Raw genomic sequence first — 24660 nt, forward strand, 5'->3', positions numbered from 1 at the left:
CCACCAGTCACATTTATCTCTGTCCTCATGCTTCTCAGCTGACTAGTTCCTTAAATGAAAGTAATGTCCAAATATTCACTGAGATATTTGAAATCTCATGTTAAAGGCTTTTAAAATCTGAAAAGTGGAGTTCCCATCGTGGCGCAGTGGTTAACGAATCCAACTAAGAACCATGAGGTTGCGGGTTCGGTCCCTGCCCTTGCTCAGTGGGTTAAGGATCCGGCGTTGCCGTGAGCTGTGGTGTAGGTTGCAGACGTGGCTCGGATCCCGCGTTGCTGTGGCTCTGGAGTAGGCCGGCAGCTACAGCTCCGATTCGACCCCTAGCCTGGGAACCTCCATGTGCCGCGGGAGCGGCCCAAGAAATGGAAAAAAGACAAAATAAATAAATAAATAAAATCTGAAAAGTTTGCTTAGAATTGAAATACTGTCATGTCGTCTCACATTTGAAATTCATTTAGCAGTAATTGATTGCTTACTACTCTGTCCAAGGCACTGTGCTTGGTTCTCCCTAAATGATCTTGGCTTTGACAGATGTTCCCTGAGAACTGTACTTAAATGGATGTTTGTAAGAAAATAAAGCTGAAATAAAAACCTATTTACCCCTTCTTTCTAGAACAGTAGGACAGAATTATAGCTGTTAGCAAGAATTGGTTAGCCCTCAAAGTAGTTATGAACTTTTACAGGACTTTTCTTTATGAATGTGTTCAGTACTAATTCTGACAATAGAGACATCTAGCCTATAAATTATAGACAGGTCACAATTCATAGTTTATGCAGAATGTGGTAGTTTCCATAGATTATGGTGACCAACAATATTTTAGTGGTATTTACATTCCCTTGTTTTCTTCTTTGACCATGAATGTGGTCCAGTTGTTGGAAAGATTTTCTAGTAGCATATTTTAAGAATGGCCAGTTGGCTCCTTGAGTAGATCTGATATATGATCCACAGAAAATCATGGTAAACTTGAATAATGTGTTATGGTGTGTTGATCGATACCTGTAATTCTTTTTGTATAGATCTTAAATGCCTGTCTTACACCTTGCTTAAAATATGATTATTTTTTCTGTAGTGACTGCTGTGTTTGGGGAGAAGTTAGAAGCGGCAGTCTTAGAAATTGCATGGTCAAGTGTATTTGGTCTCTTATTAAATTTTTTGTTTATTTTGCAATTATTTAGCAAAATATATGATAAAATCACAATGCTTTAAATACCCTGAGCAATTCGTTGGATTAAAATGTTAAAAGTGGATATTCATTCATTCAAGAAACATATACTGGGTGTCTGGTACATTATTCTAGGCTCTGAGAACGTAGTGGGAATGTGGGGTTCATGTTTCCTTCTAGTGGGTGAGACAGACAGTAACACCGGAACAAGCAGACACACGTGCACACACTCAAAGAGTGAAGACAAGGACTTGCTGAGACCCTGAGACCACGCCCAGTGGAGGAGGGGGGCGTTCACTCCACCAGAGGTTCTCCAACATCAGCTGAGTGTTCTGCAACCCGCCCCAGTTCCACTCCATCTGCCTGGAAAGGATCAGATCCCACGGGTTCAGAGCTCAGTCCACAAGACTGCCCTCGCCGCCCTCCCACTTGAGGTGCCAGTCGCAAGCCTGTGATTCAGGTCACCTGTGATTCTGAAAGGCAGTACGTTGGAGGTTTCCATGACCTCCTCCTTGGGTCCACTTAATTTGCTACAGCAGCTTATGGGTCTTAAGAGAACAGCTCAGAAGAGCCAGGTGGAAGAGATGCACAGGGCAGGGAGGAGGAAGGGCACAAAGCTTCTATGCCCTCTTGAGGTGCAACACTCTCCCCAGATTTCCACATGTTTAGCAACCTTGGAAGCTCTCTGAACCCCCACCCTTTGGGTTTTTTATGGAGGCTTCATTACCAAAGCATGCTTGATGAAGCCATTGGCCGTGGACGACTATGCCAGTTCAGCTTCCAGCCCCTTTTCCCTCCTGGGAGGTCAGGGGCAGGGCTGAAAGTTTCAACCCTCTAACCACATGGTTGGTTCTCTAGGCTATGGGCCCATCCTCAGGTGTTGGTCCAAGTCACCTCACTCACATAACAAGACACCTTGATTTCTCACATCACTTAGGAAGTTCCACGGGTTTTAGGAGCTCTGTGCTGGATATGGGGCTGAAGATCAAACATATTTCTTTTCTCTCTCTCTCTCTCTCTCTCTCTCTCTCTCTCTCTCTTTTTTTTTCTTTTTGCTTTTTAGGGCTGCACCTACGGCATATGGAAGTTCCCAGGCTAGGGGTCAAATCAGAGCCACTGCCATAGCAGTGCGAGATCTGAGCCAGGTCTGCTCTGTACCACAGCTTGCAGCAACGCTGGATCCTTAACCTACTGAGCAAGGCCAGGGGTCAAACCTCATGGATACTACTTGGGTCCATAACCTGCTGAGCCACAACAGGAACTCTGCAAACATATTTCTTATTATAAACCACAGTCTTGGGTAACAAGAGGGAGAGTGCGCTGTGGCATTGGGACAGTGTTAGATCAGGCGCCCTGCACAGGGCTCCTAAGGAGGCCCCTAAATTGGAGCCCCAGAGAAGGACAAGGAGCCCTTCCTAGAGAGATCAGTGCCAGTAGCATCCCAGGCAGGGGCTCAATAAAGGCAAAGGCTCTGAGTGGAGAAGCTTGTCACATTCAAAGACCAGAGGAGATTGTGAGCCTGCTGAGAGAGGAGGTGGGGAGGGAGGGTGGTCCCAGAGGTGGGTGGACAGACTCAGACCCTGCTCTGGCCATCATAGTCCTGGTGAAGAGTTCTGATCTCCTTCTAGGAGCAGCAGGCAGTCACTGTAGGATCTCATGCAGGGAAGTGGCGTGTTTTAGATTTTTCTAGAAGGCCTGGCTGGTCTGTGGAGAAGGAGTGCCGGGTAGAAGGGAGGGCTGGGAGTCATCATGCCATCATAATGGGCCAGATGAGAGGTAATGGTGGAATGGGGTAGGGGTTGCACTGGAGATGGGGTGGAGGAAGGCAATCCAGGAAGGATTTGGGCATAAAAGAGACAGGGTGGCCAGTGGGGCTAGGGGTGGGATGGGAGTGGAAAATAATTGATCTTAGTGCAGTATAAAAACTAGATGACATGCAGATAGTCACTTAGAGCATCCAAATTCCATTCGGTTTCTAGTCTGAGTTAAAAAGTCTTGTACAGAGAGTTCTCTTGTGGCACAGGGTTAAGGATCTAGCATCATCACTGCAGCAGCTCAGGTTCAGTCCCTGGCTTCAGAATTTCCACATGATGTAGGTGTGGTCAAAAAACAAAAACTGTAACAAAACAAAACAAAAAATGTCTTGCACACACTTGGTAATATAGTGAAACTGAGCTTTTTCAATGCTAATGAATTTCCAAGGCACTTAAAACATGCCCGCCCCTTGGCTGCAACTGGCTGCAATGAATGAAAAGAAATTAACTTAGAAGATGGCTAAACTTTCGGTATTTGTTAGTTAAATGAAACAAAAAATCTCAGCTAAAAGCAAAAGGTCGAGCATGACCTAAGCTAGCTAATTTTGATAATAGTCATTTCTTTTGTATAGAGAACTCAAGCTCCTTAACCTATACAAAATCAGAAAACAGACCTGCATTTAAAAAAAAATCATATTTGGTACATTTGTATCTTTAGTCTTCTGAGACATCCTTAATTATGATAGGAAAATTCTAGAACGTGTTCACCTCCCAAATGATAACACAGATCCAAAAGCACTGGATCATGCTTTGAGCTCCCCCCTTGTCCACTGACCCCCCATTTTCCTCTCCCTCTGACTTGTAAAATCATTCTAGGTAATTTTGTGGTCCACTTGGCCAATCTTGCAACTCCTCAGGAAACCAGCCTCCCTGCCCCTCATCCTCTCCTGTAGAAGGTGGGGGGAGAGAGAAGGATTCACAGGAGAGATCTTTAGTGTGGCAGCAGCTGTGCCACCGTAGGGAGGGTGATTTGAACGTGAGTAGCTCCACACTTCCCCCTCGCCTGCATCTTACCCGCACCGCTAGTTCATCATTCACACAGACGCCTTTTGAATAAGGTTTTGTTTGAACGAAAGGTACAACAGTTTTCAAAAGATTTGAATACACTCTTCTAGGCAGTAGTAAGCTTGCCCACCGAGATGGTCCCAGCCCACACAATTCTGTCATTTTTGAGTCACCAAGATGAGTTGAGCTTCACCAGCACAGTGAAACTCCCATCCCCAGAAAGAGCCTGAAATTCCACATTCTAGCTTCCATTCACTGCTGCCCCACCAAAAATCTGCAAGCATCTCTCAGCGATCTGTCTATAATTCTCACATCCCACAGGCCCCAGCAATCTGTGGGTTCTAATTTAGGCCAGTTCCTGGTTTCTGCTGACTTTTACCTCTGCTTGGCTTCTCCTTTTCTGGATGTGGGTATCCCCCTCCCTCTGGCCATTGGGGAATTGTCTCCCTCTTCTCAGACCCATCTTGCAGGGTATGAGAGCTACGGCAGAGCTGATTGAGGCCCCGAGGAATGCAGGAGAGAGGGGAGCATCAGACTGAGCTGGGCTGAGAGAGGCGGGGGTTGGGGGGTGGTGGTCAGGCTTCCACCTTGGACACTGGGCTCCTGCTGCTCCACCTGGTGCACCTGTTAGACGTGCCCCCTCACCTGGTGGTTTTCATTCCCACCTGGTTTCATCCATCAAACCATGTCTCATCCAGGAGTTCCCGTCGTAGCGCAGCAGAAATGAATTCCACTGGGAAGCATGAGGTTTCAGGTTAGATCCCTGGCCTCACTCAGCGGGTCAAGGATCCGGCATTGCTGTGAGCTGTGATGTAGGAGCAGATGCAGCTTGGATCTGGCATTGCTGTGGCTGTGGCATAGGCTGGCAGCTGCAACTCCAATTAGACCCCAGCCTGGGAACCTCCATATGCCACAGGTGCAGCCCCCAAAAGACAAAAAGACAAAAAAAAACCTGGCTCATCCAGCCCATCCAAGCGGGGTTCACTTTCTTTCCCAAAGGGCCTCAGGAGTCCCCCTATCTAGCTAGGGATCATGTCTGGGCACAGGAGGCTGGTCCACCTCAGAGCTCCCAGATACCTTCCCAGAGGGTGCTGCTCAGGGGCACAGGCTGACCCCAGTCCACTTCTTGCTATCACAGTGGTTTATTACAAGACTGAAATCAGGGAGTTTCCCTTGTGGCTCAGCAGTAATGAACCTGACTAGGATCCATGAGAACTCAGATTTGATCCCTGGCCTTGCTCAGTGGATTAAGGATCCGGCAATGCCATAAGCTATAGCTGTGGCGTAGGCTGGCAGCTGAAGCGCCAATTCAACCCCTAGCCTAAGAACCTCCATGTGCCATGGGTGCAGCCCTGAAAAGGAAAAAAGAGAAAGAAGCTGAGAAGCTTGCAGACATTCTGCTCTGCTGAGAATTTCCCCCCTTTCTAAGTGAAACCTTACAGAACCCCAAGTAGGAAACAGGTGGCACCCAGATGTCAGGAGGAGCAGATTTCCCTGCCCTCCCCCTACCGCTGCAGGGGGACAACCCACCCTGCCCCCGGAAGCCTCTCTGGGGGATGCTAGGGATCCTTCCTTGGAACATGACTTGGAATGGCCCACTGTGACAATGAGAAGAGGGCAAAAGGAAGACAGCTGTGTGCCTTGATTGTTGACGTCTCTCTGAGGGCCTGTCGGCCTGTCGCTGTGGGGTCGGCAGCCTCCTCTGCCTGCCTTGGCTCTGTCGGATGCAGGCGTGTGCAGGAGGCTACAGCCCTCCGGGATGGCAAGTCCATCCTCCACGTGGCCACCAGAGTCATCTTCCTGAAATTCCCACCTGAGTTTGTCATTCCTTAAATTCCTTCTCTGGCTCACCACCCTGCACAGGATGAAGGCCTTGGGCACTCAGCTCTTTGCTCATAGCTGTCCCTACATATCTGTCCCCCATCTCTACTGCACCCCAGAAAATACCCTGTGACTCCCAGCCACCGGGCACACTCCTACTTGAGCCCACTGGGTTCAGGCTGCAGGACCCTGGTGAAACCTCTCACTTTTAAGCCTCATCCTCACCTCCAGGGGGTGTACATTGCCCTACCCTCTCTGCCCCAGAGTTTATCAGTCAGCCTTCTCTGGTGCACAGTGGACTTCCGTCTGTCTGTCTCCTCCACTTAAACAGAAACTCCTTGAGGTCAGAGATGTTCGTGGAAGGGGGGCTTATTCACTTTCCCGGGTGAATCCTAAGCCCCCAGCAGAAGCCTGATGTGCAAAGGGCACCCAGCATTTGAATGAATGAATTTGAATGAATGAATCCTCAAGTTACCACAAACACATTTGTCAATATTTGCATGACGGTTACAAAGCAAATCAGCTCCAAGTTCATAAAACCAGTAATCACTTTAAAAAGCTCCCTGTTGCAAGCCTTTCACCACTAAGTCTATTTAAACGTGATCTTGGGTTTGAAAGGCAACTCTTTGTCAAGGCGATGGGAGCCTCTGTGGAAGTCTTTCCACCAGAGCGGACGTGACTGTAACACACTGCAGTGTGGAGAGCTGATTGCATTCGTAGCCCAGGGAGTAGGTGAGAGTCACAGGAGGCGCGTGTGTGAAGGTGTGTGCGTGACAGCTGGCTGGGTCTTAATGAACCACTTTTTGAAAATTGTCTTTTCCGCAGGTGATGTATCGCCCATCAGTATGTCTCCCATCAGTCAATCTCAGTTTATCCCACTCGGGGAAATCTTATGCTTGGCCATCTCCGCGATGAACTCTGCAAGAAAACCTGTCACCCAAGAAGCACTGATGGAGCACCTGACCACCTGTTTCCCAGGTAAACACGGAAAGAACAAGGCGCTTTCCAAAAGGACATGTGTTCTGGTGGTTCTGGGACTTCACATGGACAGTTATAAATACAACCGGAAAACACTCTTGGCCAAAACTGACCAGTAACTTTTCTCAGTTCTGTAATTACAAGTCAAGGCACCAGTGTTAACTACAAAAATAGTTTGCCTTCTTCAGCTGTAGTATTTTTTAATTTGCACTGAGGAAAGGAGATTAAATCAGAATCCAGGAAGAATTCTGTGGAAAACAACCACAATTCCTTTTAACCTTTGCAACACAACCTTCTTAAAGTACATGAACATCTTGATTGATGGAACTGAGTCAGAAACAACTGAAAATTTGAGTCCTAAGGGATTCAGCTACACAGAGAGTAATGTCCAAAATAAACATATCTCGAATGCTTGTGTCATGGCCTGCTGAGTTGTAAGAATATGCTATTTGATAAAGTATTCGTCTGACCTTTTTTCTTTTTAAAGCTTTGTTGAAGGAGAGTTGATCATTTCCACTGTCCAGCAAAGTGATTCAGTTGTACATGTACGCACATCCATTCTCTTTCAGATTATTTCCCCACATAGGTTATCACAGAATATTGGGTAAAGTTCTCTGTGCCATACAGCAGGTCCCTGTTGGCAAATTGTGCCATATCCCTCAGTGTGCATATGCCAGTCCCAAAGTCCTAGTGCATTCCGCCCTCCCCCAACCTGTCCCCTCTGGTAACCATAGATTTTTCAAAGTCTCAGGAGTCGTGTCTGTTCTGCAAGCAAGTTCATTTGTATCCTTTTTTTAGATTCCACGTGTAGGGGATATCATATGATGTTTGTCTTTCACCATCTAACTTTGCTTAGTATGAGAACTTCTGGGTCCATTCATGTTGCTGCAAATGGCCTTATTTCTTTTTTTTTTTTTTTATGGCTCGTATTCCATTGTATAAATGTACCACATCTTCTTTATCCATTCTTCTGTCAGTGGACTTTCTGCTTGCTTCCTGGCTATTATGAATCTGTGAACATTGGGGTACATCTGCCTTTTCAAATGATGGTTTTTTTCATGACTTTATTGTAAAAGAAAAAATGAAACAAAAATAATTCTTTTTTTCTTAAATATTTTTAAAAGAAGATAATAGTCCACATGCTGTATGAATGGCATTTGATGCCTCCAGTGCTAGGAGATGTTAGGAACGGTAGGGAATTCTGTGTCCTGTCTCAAGAGAGGCAGCTCACACTCAGCTCAGTGTAGGGTATCCCCTCCTCCGCCCCAAATGTAGAACCCTGCCAGGGCAGCCAAATCTTCTAACTTTTTTTTTTCAAATAAGAAGTGCAACTTTTTTTTATTATTTATTTATTTACTTTGCTTTTTAGGGCCGCACCCGAGGCTTATACAGAGGTTCCCAGGCTAGGGGTCGAATTGGAACTACAACTGCCAGCCTATGTGACAGCAACACAGGATCCGAGTTGCTTATGCGACCTATACCACAGCTCAAGGCAACGCCAGATCCTTAACCCACTGAGCGAGGCCAGAGATAGAACCCAAAACCTCATGGTTCCTAGTCAGATTCGTTTCTGCTGCGCCACGACAGGAACTCCTCCTAACTTTTTATGACTGTCTGGAAATTCACTTTGCGGTCTCTAGACTTCCCTTACATAGTAACAATGTGTGTGTGTGTGTGTGTGTGTGTGTGTGTGTCTGTGTGTGTCTGTGTGTGTCTGTGTGTGTCTGTGTGTGTATATTTTAACATGTGTATGCTAACGACATGCAGGTCAAATATAACACATTATTGGGCCATCGGTTTGCCAACTTGGATTGAACTCAACCCGTCCCTAGATTAAAACAGCTTACATTAAAAATGAGTGACAAACCGAGTTCTCATTGCGGCTCAGCCAGTAATGAACCCAACTAGTATCCATGAGGACTCAGGTTCAGCCCCCCGCCTCACTGAGTGGTTTAAGTTTCCGGCGTTGCCATGAGCTGTGGAGTAGGTTGCAGACACGGCTTGGATCCCATGTTGCTGTGGCTGTGGTGTAGACCGGCAGCTGCATCTCCAGTTCAGCCCCTAGCCTGGGAACCTCCATATGCCGCAGGTATGGCCCTAAACAGAAAAAAATTAAAAAATGAGTGAAAAACACTTGACACATTTTTCATTCGACCTGTAAGAGACTTTAGACATCAGTGTCTATGAGCTGCTGGCTGCCTTCATTAGCTTTTGACACAAGTGCTGGGTAGCAGTTACAGAACATCAGTAACTATGACAATGAACATTTACGCCGCTCGTGAGACTGGGTTCTCTGTGAGTCAGCTGATCCAGGCTGGACCTTGCCAGGTGGCTCTGTTCCACCTGTACTCCATCCCCTTTGGAAAAGGGGACCCATTCTGCTCATCAGGGTGACAGAGGCACCAGAGAGCAAGCCCAGGTGCCCTGGGGCTTTGCGGCCCTCTGGTCCTGCCATACCCACTAACATTTCATTGGCCAGAATCAGCCTGGCAAAACTCAAAATCAAGGCATAGGGACATGTAGCCCACCCATGGGGAGAAGGTGGAAGGACCACTTCTAAACTAGTCACCCACCATATTGAGTCTCCCCACTTTTCCTATTGCCCCAAAGCGACTTTATATTTCTCTTCCAGTGATTTTTTTTCACACTTTTTAGTGCTTTCTAATTATAGTTGACCTTCAAATAGCACAGCAATGAATTGTGCATGTGAATTTTTTTCAATAAACATAGTACCTGTATTTTCCTTTTATAAATCACTAAGTAAGTGTGGGAAAGTGTTCGCAATCAGTTCAGTTATATTCCCTAATGTGTGGAATCAGAAGAACCAAGTTTGAGTCCTGATTCTATCCACATTATTTCAGCTTCTTGCCCTTGGATGAGTCACTGATCAATTCCTTTGTTTTTGAGGAAGAGATAGCAGTACCCAGGTTTTTGACTGCAAGGGGTTCCGTGTCCCTAATCCCAGCCTTGTTCAAGGGTCAGCTGTACCATGTTTTGAAATTCCATGTACTGTTTAAAATCTCTAACATGAACCCTCCCCTGCAACCTACAGATGATCTTAAATTTTCTAACATTTTATTATCTCTGAATATTCTTCACCGACTGATTGTGTGTCTTTCTTTGTTAACTTCCAGGCAACTCCTTTTCCTTTCAGTAGTAAGATAATCCCAGGTGAGAGTCACCTTAGGCGACAGAGGCCACCCCAGTGTAATGCTCTTGTGAAGGAAGGCTGTCCCTTTTTAGCCTTTCACCTGCGTAGCCTCTTCTTAAAGCCCAGCAGCTTTTAAAATCCCTCTATTTTTATGTAGCTTCATGAGATATTCCCCCAGCTTTTCCAAACATAGTTACCCATCTCCCATTACTGGGCTGTAAAACAGAAAACGAAAAGAAGATAACAAATACATAATAGTAAGTTGTGGGTCACAGCCAAACAGCTGATAACAATATCACCAAGTTGGAATGTTTTGTAGAGAAATCTGTGGGTCACTTGTACTTAAAAGAAGAACTGCTTTGCTAGCTTATATGGTAAGTGGCCTTAAATCCCCAAGGCCTTGCATTCAGATGGACCAAGCAGAATCCTGCAGTCTGGCCCTGAAGCCCAAGCTCTCAGTCTCCACTGAAATTGCCATTTTTGTGGGTCAGACACAGTTGAGTATTGCCAGTATAACTCAGCCTGACCTATTTCCAAATGATGTCATTTGGGTCAATTTTAGAAGTATTATCACCCTCAATTTGCAGGCACTGAAGAATGGAGAACACTAAAAAAGCAAATGCACTGCAGCCCAGAAAATGTATACTCTCCTAAGAGTGTACTTTCTTTTTCTTTTTTTTCCTTTTTAGGGCCACACCTGCAGCATATGGAGGTTCCCAGGCTAGGGGTGAAATCAGAGCTACAGGTGTCAGCCTACACCACAGCCACAGCAACATCAGATCTGAGCTGCATCTGCGACCTACACTACAGCTCACGGCAATGCCGATCCCCTACCCACTGAGCAAGACAAGGGATTGAACCAGCCTCCTCATGGATACTAGTCAGATTCGTTTCTGCTGCACCACCATGGGAACTCGGAGTGTACATTCTTAATTCTCTCTCTTCAGGTAGACAGTGCATAAATGTTAACACAAAACTCTTTGAGAACAGTATCAGTCACTGTATAAGTGAGTATCTCTGATTTTCTTCTGAAATTTCTATCTTAGCAAATACAGTAGTTTGGGATTCAGTGACCAGATAGACGTAGAGCATGTAAACTTTCACTAGTTATTTGTTAGAGCACCCTGGTTACGAATTTGGGAGAAAAGAAAACAAAAACAAAACCTCTATCCTGCTGGCTTATGCCAAGAAGAAGGAAGTTCTCACCTGAATTTCACCAGTGCTATAGTCACTTTCAGAATTGAAGGTGGTGATTTCACAGTTGGAGAGTACTTCCTAAACAATGGTTAAGTCTAGTTGCCCTTTATGTAATTTATAAAATGAGGTTTATTAGGTCTGCTTACTCTTTAAATAAATGCATGGATGGAGGAACTCCAAGTATGGGTTGTAGCCTCTTTATATTTTAGATTTGTTTTTTGATACCAACATGGCTCTTTCGACTCTGTTTCCGTAATTGCTTTTATTGAAAAAGTCTTTTCTTGTAAACTTATATCATGTAAGATGTTTCTCCTTCATTTAAAAATATTCTGTCTTTAACAATTCAGTTCAATAAAGCTTTGTCACAAGAGTAGCATTCTCACTCCATCTAACATCCATCTCTCTCTCTTCCCAGCTTCTCTATTTTCCTGTTCTGTAGGTAGTAACATTCGTAAGAGTTAGCAGAGAAAATTAGGATTCCTGCTACACTTAATAAACACCTTTGGGAGTTCCTGTTATGGCTCAGTGGGTTAAGAACCCAACTAGTATCCATGAGGATTCGGGTTCAATCCCTGGCCTCGCTCAGTGGGTTAAGGATCAGGCATTGTCACAAGGTGCACTGGAGGTTGCAGACATGGCTCAGATCTGGCATTGCTGTGACTGTGTCGTAGGCCTTAGCTGCGGCTCTGATTCAACCATAACCCGGGAAGGTCCATGTGCTGTGGATGCGGTGCTAAAAAAAATTTGAATTTGGCTCCGCCCCCCTCACCATCCCATGGAGCTTAGGGCTTGGACATGGTTATCTTGGGGAGAAAGCACAAACATTGTCTGTGGCAGACTGTACAAACTCAGGAATCATCAACACATTCCCCTCTTCATTCTCACATGTGTGTCCTGTGGTTTCAGGTGTTCCCACCCCAAGCCAAGAAATTCTCCGGCACACCCTGAACACGCTGGTCCGGGAGAGGAAGATCTACCCGACTCCAGATGGCTACTTCATCGTCACCCCACAGACTTATTTCATAACTCCGTCCCTCATAAGAACTAACAGTAAATGGTACCATTTGGACGAGAGGATACCTGACAGGTCTCAGTGTACCTCCCCCCAGCCCGGAACCATCACGCCCTCTGCCTCAGGCTGCGTCAGGGAAAGAACGTTGCCCAGGAACCACTGCGACTCTTGCCACTGCTGCAGGGAAGATGTGCATGGCGGGCACGCGGCCACCCTGCAGAGGAAGCCCGCCAAGGACTGCAAAGACCCGTATTGCCCCCCTTCCCTCTGCCAGGTGCCACCCACTGAAAAGAGCAAAAGTACTGTCAACTTCTCCTATAAGACGGAGACTCTCTCCAAACCTAAAGATAGTGAAAAGCAGTCCAAAAAATTCGGGCTCAAGTTATTCCGGCTCAGTTTTAAAAAAGACAAGACCAAACAGCTCGCCAATTTTTCCGCCCAGTTTCCTCCCGAAGAGTGGCCCCTGCGCGATGAGGATACGCCGACCACTATCCCTCGGGAAGTGGAAATGGAGATCATTCGGCGTATTAACCCGGACTTGACTGTGGAAAACGTCATGAGGCACACGGCCCTGATGAAGAAACTTGAAGAAGAGAAAGCACATAGGAGTAAAGCTGGGTCCTCCGCCCACCACAGCGGAAGAAGTAAAAAGAGTAGGACGCATCGCAAGTCCCACGGAAAGTCTCGGTCGCACAGCAAGACACGAGTGTCCAAGGGCGACCCGTCCGATGGTTCCCATCTGGACATCCCGGGTGAGAGAGAGTATGACTTCTGCGACCCTCTGACCCGGGCCCCCCGGGAGGGCTGCTTCATCATCGAACACAAAGGTGACAACTTCATCATGCACAGCAGTGCCAACGTGATCGAGTCTCATTTCCCCATGACCCCAGAATGGGACGTGTCTGGGGAACTGGCCAAAAGGAGAACTGAGATGCCTTTTCCTGAGCCTTCCAGGGGAAGCTCCCACTCAAAAGTGCACCGAAGCCACAGCCATACCCAGGACCGGAGGTCCCGGAACGAGAGATCCAACAAGGCCAAGGAGAGGTCCAGATCCATGGATAACTCCAAAGGCCCCCTGGGGGCCTCCTCGCTGGGCACACCTGAGGACCTGGCTGAAGGCTGTAGCCAGGATGACCAAACCCCCAGCCAATCCTACATTGACGACAGTACTTTAAGGCCTGCACAGACTGTCAGTCATCAAAGGGCTCACATTTCGTCCACAAGCTACAAAGAGGTGTGCATTCCAGAAATAGTCAGTGGCTGCAAGGAACCTTCCAGTGCTTGTAGCCTCCTGGAGCCAGGCAAACCACCTGAGACCTTGCCATCCTATGGGGAACTCAACTCCTGTCCAGCAAAGACGGCTGCTGATGACTATTTCCAGTGCAACACCTCCAGTGAGACGGTGCTCACGGCGCCATCACCTCTGGGAAAGAATAAAGAGGACCATGACACTCTGACCCTGGCGGAAGGGGTGAAAAAGCTGCCTCTGTCAGACAGGCAAGCCCCACATTCTTCCAGGGAGCCTGTGGGGCACAAGGAGGAGTCACCAAAGGGGCCAGGTGGAGGCCCAGCCACATCGGGCACCGGAGCTGAAGGGATCGCCAATGGACGCCTTGTCCAGCATCACAGCACCGAGCCCAGCAGCCTGGACAAAAGGAAAGAGCTATTCAGCAAAGACACACTGTTCAAACCTCTTCACAGCACCTTGTCTGTAAACAGCTATCACAAATCGAGCCTGTCCCTCCTCAAATCTCACCCGAAGACACCTGCGGACACACTGCCAGGCCGATGCGAGAAACTGGAGCCGTCCCTGGGGACCTCGGCTGCACAAGCCATGCCGGCTTCCCAGCGTCAGCAGGAGTCTGGGGGGAACCAGGAGGCCTCTTTCGACTATTACAACGTCTCTGATGACGACGAGTCTGAGGAAGGGGCAAACAAAAACACAGAGGAGGAGAAAAACAGAGATGATGTGGGCACCATGCAGTGGCTCCTGGAGAGGGAGAAGGAAAGAGACTTGCAGAGGAAATTTGAGAAGAACCTCACCCTCCTTGCCCCCAAGGAAACCGACAGCAGCAGCAACCAGAGAGCCACCCATTCGGCACGTCTGGACAGCATGGACAGCAGCAGCATCACGGTGGACAGTGGATTCAACTCCCCACGGTAGGGAGAGGCGTCTCTGCACACACATACACCCACTGGGGCCTGGGGCTTTATGCAGCTCATGCAGACAGTGTCTGATTTCAGTCTCAGTGCTGTGAGTGAGGGTTCCGAGTGGTGTGAGCAGTATTGTTAACAACCTGTTTCTGACTTCTTTTTCAGGAATTGAAACAAAGGTTTCTGCAGCTGTAGAGATCACCAATCTGGACTGGTGGGTTGGCCCCTTCCCGTCCAATCTAACTAAGACCAACATTTCCCAGTATTTTTCCTTCAATGTTTATATTACCACCACGCTGATCAAGGAAGAGGTGTTTTTTGTTTTGTTTTGTTTTGTTTTTTTAAGGTCTTCAGAAATAGTAACTTTTTTTTAAGCAGAATGAGTAGTCAGTGTCAGGGTGGGAGGTGAGGCTTGGGAATAACTTGATTGAGTCAAGGATAAGAAGCCTCTCTAGTGTGAATGTAATAGTTTATCATATCGAAACTTTCCAGTGGATCTAGAAACTTGTTACCAGTTCAGGTCAGCCTGCACCCCTTACTCTCATACACCTTTCTCTCACCACTCCCAAGTTCTGCAGACACCTAGAACCTGTTCCTGTCTCAGAAAGATGAAGGGCCTGTGCTCCACTAGAGCAAAGCACATACTAGCACTTTTCTTTCTCTTCCTGCAGAATGGACACCGTCTAGGCTCACAGATCACAGTCCCTTCTTTTTAGTGGGTTCGGCAAAGGGTTGACAGCTGAGAGTGTACATGCCCAGTGGCCACATCCAACACCCTGAAGTAGTTCAGGGGTTTAGAAAGCAAAAGGTCGCCTATGCAACTTTCTTTTTTTCTCCTTAATTCTTCCTTCTCTTCCAAGAACACCTTGGGACCTGATTCCTCTTCTAAATTCTACTCCAGATTGGTGACTCTGAGATGCAGAAATACTGGGGAGAGATTGACATCTCCCATTAGTCATGATTCCCAACTTTTTACGTTATTTATCATTTTAACAAGGGAGATGATTATGTACTTCATCTACTTATTTTAATTCTTAAGAATTAAAAATTAGTTATGTTGTAATCATTTCACTCTATTTCTGGATAATCGGGGGACAGAGCATCCCAACATCAGAATTGGGATTCATGAATCTGTCCCATATTAGGCCTTTGTTATTTCTTAAAGGGCTAGTTCTTTATTATTACTATTATTATTATTATTGTCATGTAACTTTCTTTTCCAAGTTAACACACGTGTGGAAATTTATGTCTGAAGTACAGACTGTGGACTTTATGAATGGGAGTATTTCTTGAAGTAAGCTGATTTGCATATCTTTAACAAACCTCTCTGAGGTTTGTTTCACTCTGGTTCCAGTGGGTGGGAGACCAGGAGCCTCCCAGCTCTGCCCATCCCTCAAGGACCCTAAGAGACCTCAGGGAGTCCTGGCACTCAGTCTGAAAACTACCAGCCTATTAAATGACTGTTCTAAGAAATAATTTTTGCTAAATACATTTTAATCCCAAATCTAATCTTAATTTATATACCAATTATTTTATATACTCTTTTCTTTCTCCTTTCCTCTTCTGTTCTTGTTTTTCCTCTTGATTTCCTAGTGGGGAATACTGGGTAAGCCTAACTGAAAGTCTGTCACTGATGGTCGAAGTTCACTACCATCGCTGGTGGAAGGCGTCATTCATTTGCTGTAGCTTCTGCTCTACTGTTTCTTATTATACAGCCTCTCCTTACCCAGTGCTTCTCCTACAGCGCTTTTCAGCTCTTCACATGGCCTCTTGGCTGCTGGATCTCCGTGGAGGGGAAAACCGCAATACCCCAGAAATAGCTACTAAGGAGACATTGAGAGTAGTTTAGTGGGGTCTAACTCAAAACCCTACCACTGCCTAATATTGAGAGGTCTTTGTTTGTCTGGGGGCAGATAACCAGAAATGATCATGTAATAGTTGAACCTGTCTCTCCGCAGAATATATCTTAGTATCTCTAAATTTGGAGTACAGATCAATGGACTTTACAGATGGGATTATTTCTTGAAGTAAGCTGACTTGCATATCTTTAATAATACACTCAAGGTCAAATGCTTTGTCATAGTAGAAGATAAAGGTCCTCTTGAGGAGACAATCTTCACGCAGGAGCTACCTGTCTGTTACTATTATTAGGCAGACTTTTCTCTACAGGAATACGTAGGTCACCCAGAAATTTCATGCAGTTAGAGAATCCTCAGAACAATTCCTTATTTTTATGCCTTTCATATGTAATGTCCTTTGGTTAGTAGCTGGGTGACAAAGTTCTTCTCTATGTAGCTCTCCTTTTTTTTTTTTGGACTTTTTAGGGCTGCACCTGCAGCATATGGAGATTCCCAGGCTAGGGGTTCAATCAGAGCTATAGCTTCCAGCCTACCACCATAGCCACAGCAACATCAGATTGGAGACGCATCTGTGACCTACACCACAGCTCACGGCAATGCTGGATCCTTAACCCACTGAGAGGGCCCAGAGATTGAACCCAAGACCTCATGGTTCCTAGGCGGATTTGTTTCCACTGCACCATGACGGGAACTCCTCTATATCTATTTTTAAACTTTGTTTTCTCCACAGCTCCATGAATTCACTCAGTTGCCTTTCTGATGTGTGGGGATGGTCTGTGAAGGTGCATTTTTGTATTAGAGCGAGTTTCACTCTCTAGCTTGAGGAATGATTCCACTAGATAATATTATCATGCTGATACCCCTCCACCACTGAGAGATACAGGAATCTTAAGTGGGCCATTTTCTCAGGTCTTGCAATCAGTAATTCACTGAACAGTGAAAATCCAACCTGCTCCCCACCCCACCTCCAAAACAAACCCCCCCAAAATAAAAAAAGACCAAAAAAAGGTAGTCTCTATATTCTCAGCTTTCAATGCTGGCCCAGGGGTCCTGTTTGGCCGTATGTCCAAAATTCTTCAATTCCCTTTTGCTGGGAACCAAGTGCACTGAGAAGACAACCAGGTAGAGACTTAAACTGTGCCATGAGATCTAATGTTGAAAAGTCCTGACAGGCAAAGCCTGCTGTTCCACATCGGAGGCTGAAAACCAGTCGCTAAAAACACAGTATGAAAACCAGGGGGACCTTGGAGGAAGACCTGCAGGGCCTCTTGGTTCGCTTCTTCTGCCTATAAAATCCTGCATCTTCTTCTTTCTTTTTTTTTTTTTTTTTGTCTTTTGTCTTTTGTCTTTTTAGGGCCACACCCTCAGCATATGGAGGGTCCCAGGCTAGGGGTTGAATCAGAGCTGCAGCCTCCGGCCTATGCCACAGCCACAGCAATGCCAAATCTGAGTCACGTCTATGACCTACACCACAGCTCAGGGCAACACCAGATCCTTAACCCACTGACCGAGGCCAGTGATCAAACCCCAAACCTCATGGTTCCTAGTCAGATTTGTTTCCCATGCCATCTTCTTTTTAAGGTTGTGCTCTGTTAACTCTCTCTCTGTCTCTCTCTCTTTTTTTTTTTTTTCTTTTTAGGACCACACCCATGACATATGGAAGTTCCAAGGCTAGGGGTCAAACCGGAACTGCATCTGTGACCTACACCATAGCTCACAGCCAAGCTCAATCCTTAACCCACTGAGTGAGGCCAGGGATCAAACCCTCATCCTCATGGAAAGGGGGCAGGTTCTTTACTGCTGAACCACAATAGGAACTCCCCCATTAGCTCTCTTTTTAAAAAAGAAGAAATTTTAAATTTGAGAATCTTGTTACTGCTCCATGAACTGTTTCATCGTCTTATCCAGAGCTTCCCTGGGACTGTCACACGCTGTACTCAGTATTACAGCAATAATGAGATATATCCTTTGGAGACACTGGAAGGCTGTGTATATTGATCACTGTTAACACATTGGTGGTGGTGAGAGGCAGTCTCAGGCTTCTCAGAGCACAGATAGCTCCCCCCTTAGATGATCTGTTGCAGTGACGTGTGTTGACAGTGCCTGGCACGGTGCCTGGCATACAGTAGGGACTCGATACATGTTAAACTCGTGCCACGAAAGCTGGTTTGAAAGGGGACCCCTCGGACCTCATTTTCCTGTAGAAAAGATGTCATTGGTAATGTATAGGTTCCCCAGCCCCCCCACAGTGGCTGTTTAATTCATTCGATGCCAGATGTACAACAGAGGTCACTAAGGTGTGTCTAGCTCTTTGGGGTACAAATTCTTCATCATTGCTTGTTTTTTCCTCAGAGTCACTCAGTGAGTAGTATCTCCCATCACTCTCCCTGTGTTAGAGGTGAGGAAGTCAGATGCCATGAACAGTTTCTCTTGTAATTAAGAATGAAGCTGAAGGAATGTGTCATGACATCTTTGGGTTTCTACATGTTTATTGCCCTTTTTCCTTTCTCCGCCTGACCCTCAGTTGTAATCCTGGAAAACCACTGATGAATTTCCTTAGAATGGGGTGTAAGGCAGGTAAGGAGGTAAGTCTAGCACTTTCTATCCTTTCAGTGATGATGCTTTGGAGTATTCTTTCAATATGCCCAGATTTACCAGAAGCATCACGAAAAAAACGTGATTTCTACAAATGTATCAACCTTCTGGAGATACACTCCGCAGTCTGGAAAGGTCCAGTTTTCTTTCTGTCAGTGAACAAACTTCCTGTTAAACAGTTATCTCTTAGCTTCTTGATGAAGAGCAAACTTAAGGCCACAAGGGGTCAGGTTGAAAGAACCTGTTGGAATGGCAGCCAAGCTGTAATTTTCAGACAAAATCGCTGTCCGTTTAGGATGGGAATGAAAAGAGGTGGTGAGAAGGTTTGCTTTGTATTGTGACCTTAAATCAGTTATGGGATCAACCCATGTTTTGAGCAGGCTTCTTCAACCTGTTTGTAAGCTGATAAATTTCTTGTTACCATTTTGAGGACCATAGAGTTCCCATCACTCAGGCCAAGTAATCTTATTAAATAGACTCAAGTATTTCTAAATTAAAAAATTAAAAGAGAAGTCAAAATACTCACTCCTTTAAACCACCTCTATTCTATAAGAGTCTTTTAGAAAATAAAATATTTCTGCTAAAGCGGGGGAAAAGGAGGAATAAATGTAAATGGGGAAAAAATTAAGATTCCTTATCTGAAAATAGAATGTATTTTAACCAAAGTGTTATACATTTGAAACAGAGGTATGAACATTTAAAAAAATAATTGTATTTCCATCACTGTGGCCATTTGGCTAGCGGCATGCTTGCAGCCCACCATCAAAGTCCAGAATCTGCTAACCAAGACTGAAAATAGAACCAGTAGGGTAAAATCATTGAGTGTATTCAGGAACCATTCTATCAATGAGTTTCGAGCCTGAAATGAAATCATTACCTATGTATATATACGACAGCTATTCTTTTTTAAACACAGATGTGCTAGCCACCTAGCACATCAAATTTTGAAGGTGTTGCCCTGACTGTGAAAGGAAAGGGAAGGCATTTCAAGTGCCTTTAGCTGTATAAAAACCCTCAATTCAGTACACCGCTGCTTAGAACTTGTCCTGTGAAAGCTTTTGGAGTCCAGGTTGGAGAAGCATATGTGAGTGATCAGTATGAGATGCTATGGACATGACATCTTGAACCAACAGAGGAAATCCATTAACTCCATCATTAGCTCTTCCTCTGGGGCTCAACGTATAATTATTTATGTTCCAAACCAAACAAAACAAAACCTTTTTACTCTTTTAGCACTCGGGAGAGCCTGGCTTCCAACACGTCGAGCATTGTTGAAAGTAACCGTCGTCAGAACCCTACCTGGAGCCCGGCCCACGGTGGAGCTGGCCCAGCCTTCAGTTTCCGAGCAAGTACGGACCCCCCCACCAACGAAGCCGAGAAATTACAGAAACCTTCCAACTGCTTGCAAGCTTCTGTTACTAGTGTGTGATAGTCATCCTGCCTCAGATCTCCTGTCTCATTTGATACGACCAAGTTTACGACACTGGGACTGATGTTTACGACACTGGGACTGATGTGACATCGTTGGGAAGACAAGCATCTCAGCCACAGTTTTTGTGTTGATGGAAACTGTGCTGCTAATAAGTAGGCTAGGGCAACACAACAACAACAACACAGTCTTTATTTCAGAGTATTGCTTTTCACATGTATGGCTCTGTAGCAACAAGAATAGCAGTAGGGGTGATATGTCTACTTTTGCTTCACTAATTGTAACTGAGCACACATAGGGAAGTCTAGACACTGTAAGTGTTATATGCATTTTCGATGTCATGCCGTTGCCAAGTCCATTTTAAAATGCCACAGGTGCGTGTTGCCCCCCCAGTCTGCGGCCACCCTGTACCGCAGAACTGATCCTTGACACTTCCAAAAACACAAACAAACAAAGCCACCACAAAAAGGTCGAAGGCCAGGGTCCACCTTGAGGGAAATCGATGCCAAACTGACCAGGAGGGCAGCCAGCCCTTTGCGTGGGAATCTTTTAGGCACCAATCATTTTGCACTGTGCGTTTTCGTGAGTTTTTGCAGGAGCTGGTGGACGTGTGTCGGAAGGGGTCTGAGATCCAAGTAACTGGGAGTGTTCTGTTTTCAGGATTTTGCTTTTAAGTGTCAAGATGCTTGTCTGATTTTTTGTTTGTTTGTTTTACAACCTTCCATAATCACAAACAGGAATATAGGCCTTTGAATCTGAAATGGACAAAGGAAGAGTTCCCCAGCCTGGCTGGGACGGAGCACTGAGTGATGGGAGAGGTGATGTGGACTTTAAAAGGTGTTAATCAAACATTGAAGGAAGATCATTTCCTCCTTGCAAAATTTAGGCTAATGCTATCTAACTGTAATAGATATGGTAATTAGTTTGTTTAAAAAGCAAAATGTTCTTTGTGATACACATGAAGACTATGGCCTGGGCGTTATTCTTTCTAATGGAAGGACATAAATCTATTTTATGTAGTTTTAAATAGAATGCCTAAATTAGGCTGTGGGAGATCATTTTTAGTGGTTGTAGGAAAGAGCAAATTTAGGGAGAGTTGAACTTCAGGCCTTTTATTCCTGGGAAGATATCTAGAGAGAAAACTTTAAAAATAATTTTTGATTAGAAATATCCATGTGCCCATGTAATTAACAACAGAATGTGATCATTCTGCAAGTGTGGTGTAATCCTGACTTGTACGCCCCTGAAAATTTATCGGAATAACCATTATGCATATACATGAACTATGCCACAGGAATGTTTACAGACAACTTCGTAACCAATTTCAGGAGGCAGTTTTAGGCGGATGTATAGTTTTTAGCCCGGCTGATTTCGGAATGGTTTGTTAACCTTTTTCCTTGGTTTACCATGTCATGTTGAGCACAAAGAAGGTCCTCAAAGGGATTCCAAATAATCAAGATTCAGCCTTCTAGGAAAGGGGCATTCCAAAGTTCCCACGCCTCATTTTATCAGAATGACGCAATAAATCTGCCCATAATGGAAAAGTATTCGCAAAAGGGTGATCTGTGACACCAGTAAACGGTCTAACAGAGAGTTTTATTTAGTTGAGTGGCAGGTGATATTTGGAGCCTCATGCCATACAATAAATATCTAAAAAATAAATCTGAAACAGCTTCACCCCAGATTTCAGGAATTGGCACCAAATTTGTGAAACACTTCTGCTTCAGTGTTAGGTTGAATCAGCAGCCATCTGTCTAAAGAGTGGAGTCCTATACGCAGTTGGACTATTTCTTGAAACATTTGTGTACCCCCTCATGCTTTTTCAGATATCTGGAAGTTGCATTGGGTCAAACTGGACTTGGTCAAGTTTATGTGGATTCCTTATTCCTTTTTTGTGCTTACACATAAGCATGTTTCTTGGTTAAACTCCCACACCCCTAAAATGCTGAAGTCAATTGGCTTTCAGTCCCATGCCTTACTTCCTCCAAGGCATGCCTTGATTGCTCAGAAATGCACTCTGTCTCGTTGCTTAAATTTGTCCGGAAGGAACAATAACAGATCCAATAGACTGTACGCAGAGTCTGTTTCCTTGGGGAGTTGTATACCATAGAGTTATTACTAAATTATTCTAAATTCTTTTTTCCGCCCCAAAAAACCTGCCCTCAACTGTGTATCATACTATCAGTTCATAAATAATAGAACCATTGAAACAATACGTCAGCCTCTAGTTGATCCTCCTAAAGTAGCCATTATAATCATCAGATACTGTGTGAACAGGAAGGGAAAGCATTACCTTTAAGAGAAGCTTTAAAATAGGAACTTATCAAGATTTCATGAGAAATAGGTTTACAGAAGACATTGTTCAAATAAAATGTGTACACTCTTTGCCTGATGCTATGGGGTACATAATTTTAAAAAAAAGCAAAAAGCAAAAAAACTCCCTTAGAGCAGCAGCCATTCGCATAGCAGCAATGGACTTCAGTGAGGGTGTGGTGTCAGCAGACATTCCCTGCAGAAATATTTCTCACTGAATGGAATCAGTTTTCTTGAACAGGGAGAAGTGGTTGGCGGGAAGCACATTACAAATATGACCCAAGATGGTCTGCGGGGACCTCCTCAGTGGCCCGCTCCAAGCTTTGCCCAGCATCCTTTCCTCCAGGGAAAAGACAGCTCTGTGTCTCACGGCTGCTTATCTAGACTTCACGTAGAGTTTATCAACGGAAAAGGTTTACAGAACTGAATCTGGTTGAATCTCTGTGTAGCGTTCAACTTTAAAGGGTCAACTCATCTGTCAGCATTTTGCACACTTATGTATTATTATGATGCAGCATATTACTTTATGGTAATTTTTATTTTTACATATAACTACCTCCATAAATTTGATGAAGCGGCAGCAGTGCGTTCACGTGTGTTGTTCCGAAAAGTTGAAAATTTTCTTGACCATTAGGCCATGGCGTTGTGTGTGTGTGTGTGTGTGTGTTTGTGTGTGTGTGTGTGAGTGAGTGATGACCTATGTGGACTCGTGGCTGTTTCATTGCCATGGTTTTCTTTTCCAGCATTATTTCACTCTCAGCTGTAAACCTGTCTCTCCTCTTCTTCCCCACGAAAGCGCACTTGATTTTGTTCTGAACGAGAGGAAGTTTAAATTTCTTGTCTCCTCCGCCCCCGCCCCCGACCCATTCCTGCTAAGAGTTCTCTCTGGCCAAGAGCCAGTTGGTAAACATGATCTAGCGAGCTGTTTACTCCTATACGAATCTGATCTGAATTCTAGGTTCTCGGTCGCAAGACACACAAGAAATTTGGACTGCCACCTCTGAAGCACTCTGGGCTTCTCCGCCTTCACTTGCATGCTACCATATTGAGCCCAGACTTCATTTGAATTAAAAGAGCTGTGCTGTATATCCACCGCTTCTGTTCGATAATTTGTATTTCGTTTTATATATTTTGCACATCTCAGGGGACCTTCATGCGCATATGAAAAGGGGGGGTGCCATCAAATAGAGGAAACACATATAAGAGCTGAAAGAGGCCTCGAAGGACAAAATAGCAAATTACTGCTTCTCTGATGCCGTTGAAGTTCAGGTTCAGGAAGCTTCCATTGAAAGTTAATCTGGAGTCACAACGATCTGAACACCAGCTGTTCCCAGATCTCCCTTTGTCATAACCCAACCAGCATTTCTAAAGTGTGCATTTAAATTATATTGCGGTCACCATGGGGAGAAAAAAACAAAAACCTGTTCAGTGATAATGAAAGCCTTGTTTGTATTTTTTAGGTTGGCACAGCTTTGTAAAATTCTACCCAGGATAAACCACTTATCGCCACAAAGTGTACTTGAAAATAAAGTTTTTAACTTAAATTATAGGCATATTGCTCATGATACAATAGCGACCATATTTTGAACAATCTCACCCTTTATAACACGGGCTGTATTGGAGCTTAATTAAAAACCAACAACAACCTATGATGACTTTGCAAATTTATTTTAGGCTCTCAAAGCGCTTCCAGAGCATTTGGATTCACAACTAACAAAGCAGGTCACATTTGTAATACCTGAACTTGAAACAAATAAACAGGAGGAATGACATACGATTACCCAGAAACACAGTGGCAGCTACCAATGATCTATTTTCTATCCATTTGATAGACCATCACGAGACATGACGAAATACAATGCTATTTTTCTGATGTGTGCTAATAAAGTCAGAGTTAACAAATACAACTTGACACCTTCGTCCATTTTCATTCCAAAAAAAAAAAAAAAAGTTCAGGGTGTTGGGAATTTTACAAAATGCACCCAAATGCCATTGCAATCCAATGTTAGGTCTGGACATACACCCTTGTTTACACTTTCATATTGAGCTTCTCTAAATCCTGTGCTCAAATACTGTCTTTCAGGAACATGACTGCTCCTGGCAGAGGAAGGTGCTGAAACAGCAATTTTCATTAAAAACTTGATCAAGTCCTCTTCAAAGTGCTTCTTA

The 24660-nt window shown here is 44.9% G+C and overlaps 1 protein-coding gene across 20 annotated transcripts in view; it reads left to right on the top strand.

The window, feature by feature from the left end:
- Positions 1-24398, top strand: part of STOX2 (storkhead box 2) — a 215223-nt gene extending 190825 nt beyond the window's left edge. For 10 of the 20 annotated variants that reach the window (XM_021075613.2, XM_085000954.1, XM_085000969.1 and 7 more), the window contains 4 exons: positions 6629-6781; positions 12036-14301; positions 14461-14509; positions 19983-24398. In XM_021075613.2, coding sequence (XP_020931272.2) covers positions 6629-6781; positions 12036-14301; positions 14461-14467 — 2426 coding nt within the window. In that variant the 3' untranslated portion in view covers positions 14468-14509; positions 19983-24398. The remainder of the gene's footprint in view (positions 1-6628; positions 6782-12035; positions 14302-14460; positions 14510-19982) is intronic. The other 10 variants (XM_021075612.2, XM_085000961.1, XM_085000959.1 and 7 more) reach the window with 1 other exon arrangement.
- The last annotated feature ends 262 nt before the right edge of the window (positions 24399-24660 follow it).

The sequence above is a fragment of the Sus scrofa genome, chromosome 15, assembly GCF_054392235.1.
Source record: "Sus scrofa isolate SSC_HxYL_T2T_F1_AM1 chromosome 15, Sscrofa_HxYL_maternal_Yorkshire_Landrace_v2.0, whole genome shotgun sequence".
Classification (NCBI taxonomy): Eukaryota; Metazoa; Chordata; class Mammalia; order Artiodactyla; family Suidae; genus Sus; species Sus scrofa.